General features: G+C 43.0%; 1 protein-coding gene across 5 annotated transcripts in view; it reads right to left on the bottom strand.

Annotated features, from left to right (window-relative positions):
* PDE10A (phosphodiesterase 10A) overlaps positions 1 to 12,964 on the bottom strand; it is a 551,217-nt gene that overhangs the window by 83,543 nt on the left and 454,710 nt on the right. For all 5 annotated transcript variants that reach the window (XM_082732176.1, XM_082732174.1, XM_082732173.1 and 2 more), the window contains 2 exons: positions 7,324 to 7,444; positions 6,281 to 6,330 (listed from right to left, as the gene is read on the bottom strand). In XM_082732176.1, coding sequence (XP_082588302.1) covers positions 6,281 to 6,330; positions 7,324 to 7,444 — 171 coding nt within the window. The remainder of the gene's footprint in view (positions 1 to 6,280; positions 6,331 to 7,323; positions 7,445 to 12,964) is intronic.

The raw sequence follows: 12,964 nt of genomic DNA, 5'->3' as shown, positions 1-12,964 counted from the left end.
TCTCTTGAAGGACGTGCGGCGGAGTGTGAACAAGAAAAGCACAGGCAAGATCTAATGAGGGAAACTACTCTGGTTCGTCACTGTTCCCAGGGGCAGCAAACGGCCTGAACCAGGTTTGTACTCAAAAATCAGTCTGAAATATATGTCCTAGTGGCTTTTAAAAAAACTTTATTTTACCACTGTTTCTAGTTTCTTCCATTTACTGGTCCTATTAGGTTTTCTATGATCATTTGCATTCAACATATTCAATGGGACAATATATACTTTATATTATATATATTACATATACATCATATATTTAAAAACCTGTCCATTGTGTCTAGATTTCATATTTATTAGTGTACACATCCTCTTTTAACTTATCTTTATTCTACCTATTGCTGTATCTTCTAAATTATTAAACATAAATATTGTGTTTTCTCTTCTTTAGTAATTACGTTAGCAAATAGCTTATATCTGTATAGTCTTTTTTTTTTTTTTTTCAGATTTATTTACTTATTTGAGAGAGAAAGGGGTGGAGGTGCAGGGGGAGAGAGAGAGCCCTCAAGCAGACACAGGGCTCGATCTCACGACCTGGAGATCACAACCTGAGCCAAAAGTCAGACACTCAACTGACCACACCACCCAGGTGTCCCTATGTCTGTATAGTTTTCAGATTCTCTTGTTTCTTTTTCTAAGTGCATGGATTAAACTGTCAAATCCCAAGAGGGCAGAGATTTTAATTTACTACCGCGTCGCTAGTACGTGAACACTACCATGTACTCATACCCAGTAAGAACGTGCTGAATTAATGAATTAATTTTGTCTCTTATTTATTAATGCATAAAAAATGTATATAAGATGTTTAATACTTCAAGAATGTGGATTTTCTTCTGTGAACAACTTTGTCCAGAGCTTGAGCAATACTACAATTCATTTTTGTAAATATTACACTCTCAATCTCAATAAAGAGTCACATTACACATTACTTATATTAATTCCCTGTTTTTTAGCCATTATGGGGATCTGAAATTCTTAAATGGAGGCTAAATGCATCAGAATGAGTCTATCTCCAAGAAGAGAGAGAAATCCATGTTGGTGAGTCCTAAATCAGGTAGAGACATTTTTTGGATAAATCTACTCATTGATACTACCAACATTCTCGGAGTTGTATTTTTGATCTGTCAATCCTAAAATTATTATTGTACTCTTCTTTTTTTGGGGGGGGTGCTTGCTTTACAAATTTTGATGCATCAAATATTTACAGCATAAACTTCATAACAGCTCTGCCTTCATGCAGACTACACACTTCACAAATCCCAAGTGACCTCTTGTTCCAATTTAACGCCTCTCTTCCCCAAATTCCACTTCATCATGGATCTTGCGTACTTGCTCTCCTTTTGTTTTCATTTTTCCGGAATAGATTTGCTCCATCTAAAATTACCTTTTTAAATTTTATTTTTATTTTTTTAAATTATTTATTTATTTGAGGGAGAGGGAACACAAGCAGAGCGCGAGGAAGGGCGGAGAGAGAGGGACAAGCAGACCCCCCACTGAGCAGGAAGCCTGATGCAGGGCTCCATCCCAGGACCCCGGGATCATGACCTGAGCCAAAGGCAGATGCTTAACTGACTGAGCCACCCAGATGGACCTAAAATTGCCTTTTTATTTTTAACTACTCCTGAGTCCTTTGTTTATATGTGTCTCTGTAAAAGAGAAGGCAGTTGTGGGGTTTTTAAATCTAATTTAAGACTTTTTCTTTTGATAGATGGGCCCATTCTACTTACAATTTTGTTGTGACATATTTTTGTATGGAGTGCCACGATCTATTTTATGTTTTATTTTTAGTGTTTTAATACTACTTAGTTTGTTTTCTATCTTTTCCTTAACTTTCCATGTTTTCTTTAAATGTTTTTCTCTCTGGTAATACTGATATGAGGTTTTAATTCTAGTGGAACTTTTGATATATTAAAATATTTAAATTCTATTTCTTAATGTATCAATTTAGAAATTATTTTTGCTGATTCTTATTTATGAAAAAGAATTTAATCCTTGTATAAGAATTTTATAATTCCTCCCATCTGTATATTAATCCTCGATATTTTTGATATAGACTAAAAACTTTATCTCAGTCCACTTGGGTTACATTATTATATTTTTTTCATGAAATCATATACATTCAGTTATAAGTGTGAGTTGTTTGAGGCTTTATAATTATGATTCAAAGTCCTGAAGCAATTTTTGAAAAATATTTATAAATATGTATAATACGCCACCTTGTATTAAGAAAATACACACGTATCTGCTCACATGGGCCTATATACATATATATACACATATATATGTATATATATATATACATATATAATATTTATATAGAGACAATATATTTCATTGAATATCGTTAGTTTACATTTTAAAGTATGTCAGCATCTGTTCAAGCAATAGGGCAGATTAGATAGTATGATATTCCTGAGAAACATAATTTTAAAATTATTTAAAGGCTGGACAAAGCACATTTTACAACCCTTTTAATGCATTGCTGGACTGAGAAGAATGGATGGAATCCACAGAAGTCGAAAAAGAAGCCAATAGAGGAACGTTGGAGGCAAGCAAATCCTGAGCCGGACTGCTTTTGAGAGCAGCAAAGCCTAGTTGTACTGACCTCCCCTTAGGAAGCCACCGCGGCAAGCAGGACCCCTACAGGGAGTCTGGACTTGCCAGGGGCCAACACCTCATTTTAGCTGGAAGTGCAACTACACTCACAGCCACAAGGAGATTAGTAGGACCCCAGATTATCTTGATTTACTGCTAGAGGGAAAATAAAAACATCTTCTGTGAAATCATAACAGTGTATCCTGTGGGTGTACGGCTTGAATCCATACTACTTTGCCGCCTGAACAAAAACCTCATGAGATAATTTAAATAGTCCTGGATTAGTGGTGCCTTAGGTGACTGGCGAAAACAAATACACATGCTGTGTCCACGAAAGGAGCTTAGACAGAGTCCTTAAGAATGGCCATTTAAAAAGGCCCAAGGAAGATTATGATTCACAGTTAAAACATAAAAGAAAATAAAACACACGAGCAAATAAGCCACCATCCATGAGAGATGGATGAAACAAAAGCCAAGAAATGTAAATTCATAGAGAATATAAAAAATATGAAAGAGATGGGGCATCTGGGTGGCTCAGTGGGTTTAAGCCTCTGCCTTCGGCTCAGGTCATGATCCCAGGGTCCTGGGATCGAGCCCCACATTGGGCTCCCTGCTCAGTGGGGAGCCTGCTTCCTCCTCTCTCTCTGCCTGCCTCTGACTACTTGTGATCACTATCTGTCAAACAAACAAATAAAATCTTTAAAAAAAAAAAATGAAAGAGGCGTAGAGCTAATGTTAAATGTAGTTATGACCCAAGAAACATATGACAAACTTAAAAAAATATCCAGGGAATAAAAAAATTATACTGAAGATTGAGAAAAACAAAGCAAGAACCCAAAAGTAACTATGCTGAAGTCAATATACAGAGAGATAATTTTTATCAATCTCAACTATACAGCAAAGATTTATTTCAAGAAAATGATGACATAAAGACATACTCAGGTAGACAAAAACTGAGTTTCCCATCAGCACACACTCATCAAGGGAAATTCTACAGGACAGAAGAAAAGTGTTTCCAAATGGAAGACTTGAGACATAAAAAAAAATGAAGAGCAAAGAAAGAGGTAATTATGTATATACAGCTGAAGAAACACTTCAGGCCTGGGAGGCTCAGTTGGTTAAATGTCTGACTCTTGATCAGCTCAGGTCTTGAATGCAGGATCATGAGTTCAAGGCCCATGCTGGGCTCCACACTAGGTGTGGGACCCACTTTCCAAAAGGAAGGGAGGGAGCATGGATAGAACACTGCACTGAGCTTCCGACCTCAGGCAATAGCTTCTTCTGACCCACAGAAGTCCCGAGGGCAGGGAAATACTAAGGCACAGCTGCCTGCGCAGAACACATTCACAGAAAAATGTGAGCACGATGCAGTGATTATCCCTCAGGAAGACGAGGTCTGTGCCTCCATGAAGACCACATTCTAGTGAGAAAGTGGGACGATCTCACGAATCACGGATAAACACATAATCGCAGGCTCGGCTGAAGTCTCTCAAGGAGAAGCGTATGGAGCTCACACCCGGGGAGGAGACGGACGTGGACGCCCGGAACGGGGCTGCGAGGCCTGGCGGTGCTCCGCTGCTCCCGGGGCCATGCTGCTGCGCAAGGCGGGAAGCAGTGGCCCCGACAGAGCCGGCCACCGCGAGACCGACCGAGGCCAGCAGCGCGTGGAACACCGAGCCGGCGGGCGCCGGGCAGGGGTGCAGCGTCCTCTCCCCTCGAGTTACGAAAGTAAAAAGAATTAGAACTAATAAACGTAGAATACAGTTTATTGTGGACACAAAAGCTTTTTCTAAATCACATATTCCAGGAATGTACATATACTCGGGCTTGTAAAAATAAAGCAACCCCCCCCCAAACAACAAACAAACAAACAAACACCCCAAAAAAAGAAAAAACGAAAACACAAAAACCAAAAACCAAGACAGAGAAATGACTAAAAATATGGGCTTCGGGAATCTAAATCCAGGCTCTAAAAGCCAAGCACTCCCCGAGGCTCGCACCCCCCAGAGCCCTGGGCTCTCGCCGCCTGCCCCTCCTGACCTCCGCAGACCACTTGCCCACTCTCTTTCACACCGAGCAGAAGAGGGTCACCCCACCAGCCGTCTCAGCTGCAGGGTTCACTCATTCCTTTTCATGGAAACAGCTAGAAATGCTGAGTCCGGGAAGCAGGCTTCAGCAGAGAACTGGGGTGGTCTGAGTTTGGGTCACAAACAGCTGTGGCTGAAGGGTAAGGGCCACGTGGTATTTACTCGGCTGCCGAGGCCAGGCCCCGGGACTTGTCTGCAGGTCCCAGGGGCGTCACACGGGGATGTGCACACTCATGACCACCCGAGCTGACATACACCCCCGTTCAGTTTAAACATAACTGCAAAGTAGATCAAAGAGGTAAAATTTTGGAAATAAGGTTTTAGAATGAACGGGAAAGAACGAGACCCACTGGTTATTTTAGTGGCGTAGCCATTAGCCTGAAGTATCATTTGAAGTGTTGAGAAGCAGTAGCGATACCTGAAGAATTCAATTTAACAAATAGTCTTGTTCTGTACATGGAAGACACGAGGAGAGATGCTGGTGAGTGTGAATATGAGTAAGGAAAGGTCCTGGTCCTAAGGAGCTTTTAATGCTGGAACATAAATTTTTACTATGTGGAGGGAGAGAAAGGTTGCAGAAACGAAGAGCATCCATTATGGGTTCAGTAAATCAGCCAAGAAATATTTTTGTGCAACTACTGTTCGTCCTTTCACTGCTGTATTATTCAGGAGTGCTATCAAACATCCCAGAACACTTGCGTCTCTCTTCCTATTAACATTTTATATAATATAAATAGCACACATTTTGATTACTCATGAATACAAGTATTACATTGCAAAAATACATTCCAAATCTCAAGTAACGATGCCTAACACATAATGCACAGCAAAAATTTTCCAAATATATTTATAAATGATTTCTATATATTTTGACTATGAACATAATTCTTATTGGTACAGAACGTTCTGAAATGTTACATATATGGTTTTAATATCAAAACAAAAATCAAATGCCAGTAGCTGAATATCTTGAAGTACTTTTTAAAAGTGCTTTGTACACGCTGCATTTGATGGTGGCCTGTGCTTCGAGGAAGTTAAGCCAGAAACACAGCGCCCAGCCTGTTGCACAGAAGACTGGAGGGCCCGAAAAGCCCCGTGCCATGGGCAGTGTCAACTACAGCCACCACAGCTCGGGGACCCCCACTTAGTAACTCTGTCCCCGCACTGCTGGGGTTTCCTTAAAGAAATCTGGGAAATCACATTAAAAACGCTGAACTTTTGTTCTCATTTTCCTCTACTGCAGAATGTACGGTGCAAGGGCAGAGCCCACAGCGCTGAAACAGCTTCTGCACCAGTCACTCTGGAAATGCCAATCCTAAGACAGGATACCATAAACCAAAACTAAAGCAGTAAATAAAGTATAAGATTTTAAGCCCAAAGATCTTATGCTATGCTGGTAAACTTTCAGCTGGCAAGAACTGTACATGGAAAGGGAACAAAAAATAAGTCTGAAGAACCCAATTCCCCCGTCTCTGTTGTCTATAACACAGTGCATCTGTTTAAAAAAGCTTACGACATTTTCTTATCTAGAGCACCAAAATCTAAATTTAGATACTTACATTATTGCACTCTCCAAGGAAATACAGTGCAAATCCATCAGCTTTTGTGGCTGCCAAAGTAATAAAAAGGGAAGAAACTAATCTCAATGGAAGAACAGAGCACATATGAACTCTCTAAGGCGAGACCTCAGAAAGGAGTCTCTGTGACAGGACTTATGTTAACACAAGCAATGGGCATGCAGTCGCCGAGCGAGCTAACTCGTGGCTTGACTCAATCCCGTAATTAGAGCATTTTTGTTCATCATTCATCAGCTGTTGGAGACTTTAGGACGTGACATCCTCAGATGCACACAGCAGCCAATGTTCTATGCGACAGTGTCTCTGGGAAACTTTAAATATCACAACTATTGGAAATATTTTTAAGAACTATATTTAATTTTTAAAGTACAAAAAAATACCGGATGAGATATTCATAATAATGAAGGATTGATAATAGCATCGACCCAAAAGGATGGTGTGTATATATACACATCCACATGTCATCACTGACGAGACACGTTCCTAACACTGCTTCGGGGCCATCGGAAGGCAATTATCCCAGCAGAGAACAGATACTAACCCTAACTCCTGCATCACACTTTCGTACTCATGTGGCCTAAAATATTTGGCCCGTCTGTCTTTGACACAGCTTCCTCATCAGTAAAACGGTGATAACAGTATATAAGCCTGTCATCTCCCAAATAGATTTAAAATGGTTTTTGTTCCTTAAAAATTAACAACTTCCTTCATAAAGATGTGATTAATTCAATAAAATTATACTGTCCAAAGAAAACCAGGTTTTATTTAGAGAGCACAGTACATTCCATGTATATATCTGACAGATACTTTTTTGGGATTAGATAACTGAGGAACTTTTAGGTTGGACTCATTTTGGTAGTTTCACACAAAAATATTTTCATTTCAAATTTAGCCCCAAAATAGAAGTAAATAAATGACTTGCATTTGCCTTATAGTAAAGTGCATTACTTTTTCCATTTTCTGCAATGGAATAAAAGAAACTTCGGCTCAAATTTTCTACTGGAGGAACACAAAACATTTCTTACCTATTTTAATGATGCTACTCAGTTCATAGAGGAGTAGCTGGTTGTCTCCTCCTGTATCCAACCGCTGCTCTATGTAGCTGTTGAGTTCATACACAACTCCCTGCATATTCGTGTCTTGGTACTTTTAATTAAAAAAAAAAAAAAAGAAAGGACATAACTAAATATAATAAACTAAAAACCCCTTAGTTTATAATTAACATATATAAATAAGACATATAACCCCTTAGTTTATTATTAATGTATATAACTTTATATACATTTATGCTTTTCCACACTATGCTTTTAAAGAGCATTATTTAATTATTATAATCTACTATAAATAGATTGAAAATTAAAATTGCTAGGACTTAGGATTACAGATTCCATGTATACTTACTTATATTAAAATATCAAATTTTACAAATTACCTCTTTATTTCTGAAGTTTTCTATATAATCAGTAAAAGTAGTACAAAAGTTTGCTAACGGAAGGAAACACTGTACGATGCTAGCAAGTGAGCTGATACGCACTGCACTGGGGGAAGCAGAATTTATTCCTCTCCATTCATCTGCACCAGCGGGGCACCGCGCTAGCCGGGCCTCCGCTCCTCCCTGGACAGCAGGCGGCCGCTCTCACAGTCACCGTCACAGCAGTACCGACCGCTTCACTGCAAGTCCAAAGCTCCGGGCTTCGGAGCGGGAGCAGGGACAGCAGCAGGTGGATGGGGGCTGGGGAAGGTGAAGGCTAAATCATGGCTACTTCAGCACAAGCTCGCCCGGTGTTCTCTGTAAAGGTACGAGAAACTGCCTTCCACGAAGTGTCCCCTCTAAGCCTATATTCCAAACAATAGCCACGGCAAATTTTATAAACCAAATAAAATTCATTATTCCCTGGCTTGAAATAGTCCTGAGGCTTCCCACTGAACTGGGAAGAACAGACCCGTCGCAGGGCGGCCTCCCACATTCTACACACGGTGCTCGCCGTCTGCGCAACACGGGCTCAAGCCACCTTTCTCTTCTTTATGACCACGCAGGTATCTCCTGCTCCTAAAGGCTTTTTCCTCGCAGTTCTTCTTTTCTCAAAACCCCAGCGCCGTCAGCGCCGGTGCTGTATTCGTGTCGGGCGTACAACGCAGTGTTTCACCACGTCCGTGCACCGCCCGGGCCCGTCGCGGCTCGCCATCTCCTTCACCCCCACGCCGCCCCCTCCCCTCCCGGACCCCCGGTGTGTTCTGTGGACTCAAGAGTCTGTTTCTCGCTGTGTTTCTCTTCTCTCTTTCCCCCACCCCTTTGTCTTTCCATTTGTTTGTTTCTTAAGTTCGGCCAAGAGGGAGATCATGTGGTATCTGTCTTTCTCGGACTTATTTTGTGCAGCGTTACACGCTCTAGCTCCATCCACGTCGTTGCAAACACTTGGCATTATTCTTGACCACCGCTCTCCGTGGGTGTCTGCAGAACGACTGAATGTGAGAACATACGTGAAAGTGTCGATGAATAATCAATCAATCAATCGCCCCACAAACAGGGCTGGCGATCCTGACAATCGACTACACATCGGCACTCTTCACTCTTCTCGACAAAGAGATGCTAGGGAGTTACCACAATAGAGATCCAGTCAAGGAACTTACACTCGAGGTGGAAGAAAATAAACTAGTGACTATTACAGAGTGACAGGTGGTGGCGGTGCTGCGCAGAAAGGGAGCGGGGAATGCTAACGGCTAACAGTGGAGGGAGTGAGTTACGCCCTCGGAAGGCTTCCGTGGCACCGGACATCTGAACAGACTCCACTGGAGCCTCATACCTTTTGCCCCGGAATCAGCCTACCCTCCCCCACCTTCCTTATCAGGAACAGCTGATTACTCACCCCATGTCTCTGCTTCCCACCTAAAGCAGGCTCGAGTCCACACAGGCCCCAGAACATGAAGTATGACAGATCACTTGTCTCAAGGTGTCATGTATGCCAAAAGGAATAACTACTTTTTAGAGACCCAATTATGGGTCCCCCCCAGGGCAGTGGACATCGGGTGAGCAATGGAGCTGTAGCTCAGGTCTGTCTCAGAAGCAAGCCCCCGTGGGTGCTCCAACACAGCTGCAGTACCCCCGTCTCAGAATGCATTTCTGGAACAGGCACGCTCAGAAACTGACAGAATTCCACCCTGAAGGCTCCCCCCGAGAAGGAGTGAAGACGGGACACCTGCAGAAATCGGGAGAAAGAGCTTCCCAAGCAGAGAGAACAACAGAAGTAACTAATGAACATGGCCCTACGGCATCACAACAGACCCCCAGCAAGCACTCTTGTGCCTCAGCACCAGTGGCGAGAGAGACCGGACACTCCCCTGCTGTTGTCTCCTTGTGTCTGCTCCAAAACCAGCTTCTCTGCTGTGCGTGTGCTCTGCTCCCCACCGGCCTTACCTCCTGTACCTGGGGTCGGCTTCCCCCGGCCCCTTGAACCTGTGTGTCCTACTTGGTGTGTTGCACACACAGCCATGGTAAACCACTGGCCTCCTGACCAAGTTCTGTGACTCTTTTTGCTACCAGTCTGTCTGGTTAGCAGTCAGTCATACCATCTCAGTGACCCTCCAGCTGCAGACATCCCCCGAGACCCACTCTGGGGCCGACACCCCTGCAGGAGTGAAAGTCTGCATGAAAAACGTTACGAACGCTCTGAAGTGCCAACGCCTCCCAAGTACACCAGCACTGTGTGGGGCCGCACAAGCTCACGCTGTTCCTTCGTCATCTGTAAACAAGATCCTACTCGATGACTGCCGGTTTTAAAGAACTCGAGAGAAAAGATTCTACTCTAACATGCCCTCTCTCTCCCTCACCACTAATTAGAGCCATTTGTTTTGTATATTTTTTTCCCCCAAAGTCCTGGGAAAGAGCTTATCTGAGACTGAGGCTAACCCAAAGAAAAGCTAGCATAAGAGAAATAAAGAGACTAAGTCATAATGACAGAGTCTGAAAGCCTAGATCCAGACACACAAAAACCATGATGCCTAAAAACCTATCCCTACATATAGACTGTTCGTGAACCAATAAATCTCGAACACTTGCTTTTTCTTCTGGGGAGGGGCACTTTAGCTGGCCACAGGTGAGCTCCTAGTCACCCCACAGAGGAGTCCCGATAAAAATGATGCACAGGCAGACTCTTTCCTCTGATAACATAATTCTGAGAGTTCACCCGTTCATGGGACCCGTGTGCAGCGCTGAGAGGGAAGAACCGCTGTTCTCCGTCTCTTCTGGAAGGACTGGGTTGTCATAGAAGTGAGACCAAGAAAGTATGCCTCAATATGGGCAGTGCACTCTGGGGTTTCCTTCTGCTGTGTCTCTGAGCCTTCCCTTTTTCATTTGTAGAACAAGGAGGCTAAAGCGCACTGCCTTTAAAATACCTTTCAGCACTCACTGTCTATGAAAATCTTCGACCCAGGATTTTCATTTTGTCATTAAGCTTCAATTCTAATAGATGGGTTAGGACACCCTGCTCCCTCTGATTACCAATGACAACTGCATATAAGAGCAAAATGTCTTCTAATGGTTGCTGTTACATATTGATGTACTATTAGGTCTCAAATATTAAAGCCCTATCGACATGGTGAATCATTCAAACCATACTATACTGTAAAACTTAAAGTAATATGCAAATGGGAAGTGTTAAGCATAATGACTGTTGGGTTGTTGGCCTCCGACCAGAAAGAAGTCCATAAGGAAAGGCAGAGGACACATGGAGACGAACATCAAATCCCACCTTTCCAAGGCCCTCTTTGGAAACAATGTGGTGAAGGACGCTTACTAAGGGATCAGGTCAATTCCGTGAAATAAACTTTCAAGACTACAGCTTCACTGAACAGAAAATCACCAGAGTGTATTCATGAAGTTGCTCAGAACCGGTATTTGCGCAGCATTTTAACTTCTTTTGTAAGTATGTGACTCTATTTCCCATTTGGTGTCCTTTCATGTAGAACAATTCCACAGTCCTTTCACGGACCTTATCCTATGTAAGAACTCATCCAAAGCATGTGGTGACTATCACTGAGACTTCATAATCCAAGAAGTTGCAATTTGCAGGTGGAAAGAGCTGGGCAGAGCATGACTCCGCAAACCTTAGAACCCCGCTGGCTGCTGCCCCTCATTTTCTGCTCCACACTGGCTTTCACGAGGAGCTGCTTCCCGTTAGAGCAACTTCTGAAAACACGGTTTGCAAAGATGTGACTTCACTGAAAGGGCTGCAGCGACCTAATCCCGAAACTGGGACCTCCGTCGAGCTCTGTCCGGTAGACTTCACTGTGCTTCCCCTGGAACTTGAGCAGGGGCTGAACCCGCCCTGTGAGCTTGTTGTGGTGCCCGAGAGCACCTGGAACAGTTAGGGAACGAGGGGAAGAGCCCCGCCGTCACCCGGAGGCAGATAATGTTCTATGAGATGTGACGGTACGGAATGAGCGGTATTAACCCTTGGCGACAGCTGGTTTAGCCAAGAGAACAAATGCTCCCAGACCTGCTAACGTGATGAGGTGTTCCAACACAGACGGGAAAACCACGTCACCAGGAGAGGCCAGAGGCAGTTCAAGAATGAGCTGAGAGCTTGGACGGTGTGAGGTCTGTGATCCCCGCTGGCCCGAGAGCCCGTGGTTCCCTGAGGGATCACTGGCCTGTCCTCACGGGCTAGGACAGCTCACTAGAAACCATGATGAGACAAGATACTGGGGAGTGTGAACAGCAACTTGCAGTTTTTCGCATACTCCTCAATAATTAAATAATATCTTCTCATTATTTAAATTTTTCCTATTTCTTTTTTAATTTATCTTTTTATGACTTATTTTTATCAAACTTACAAAAACCTGCAAGACTACGAAAGTCTATACTGACATTGTTCTCTCTGTTTCTCCTTCTCAGTGAACCCTCCCCCCTTATTTACCTGTTATCTATTATCCTATCTACACGCACAACACCATAGTCATATATATATAGTTTCTGAATATGTGAGAACAGGTTGGTATGCTCCTTTACCCCACAACTTCACTGCATATTTCCTAAGAAAAAGAATATTCTGATATATCCCAAGAAATAGAGTCACATAGTTACCATACATTTGCCACAGCACAATTTGCTAATTAAAACTCCGCATTTAAATGCCATGCACCGTCCCAGTAATACCCTTGCACTATCCATCCCGCTGGGCGAGGGTCAAGCCGCAGGTCCATACGGCAGTCGGCTCTCGGGCTCATTTGGTGACCTTTCATGTAGAACAAGTCCACAGTCTTTCCCTTGTGTTTCTTGAACTTGATGTTCCGTACACTGTGGGTCAGTTAGGATTCACCTGATGTTTCTTCACGATTAGAATCAGGTTTTGCATTTTTGGCAACGGTACAGGGAAGTGCTAGGGCCAGAACTCTGTCACCGCTCCTGTATTTGGCACGCGGCATTCTCCCGGGAGGAAGAGGAAGAGCTTTCTGTTCTCCTCATTCATTCCTGTAGACGAGTCTGGACTCACAGACTCTTATTTTAGTCAATAGGCTACCATCCAGTAACATGATCACATACGCATTTTGATTCTCCAGTTACCCCAGATTTGACCAACAGGAATCCCCTCAAGCTGGCTCCTGTATCCGCCCGACAGCCTTCATGATTCTTTCAACACTTTCTGACTTTCTCATCACATATCTTGC

This window comes from Mustela nivalis, assembly GCF_964662115.1.
Source record: "Mustela nivalis genome assembly, chromosome: 5".
NCBI lineage: Eukaryota > Metazoa > Chordata > Mammalia > Carnivora > Mustelidae > Mustela > Mustela nivalis.
Note: the sequence above shows the minus strand (reverse complement) of the source record. Positions and strands in the feature narration are given on the sequence as shown.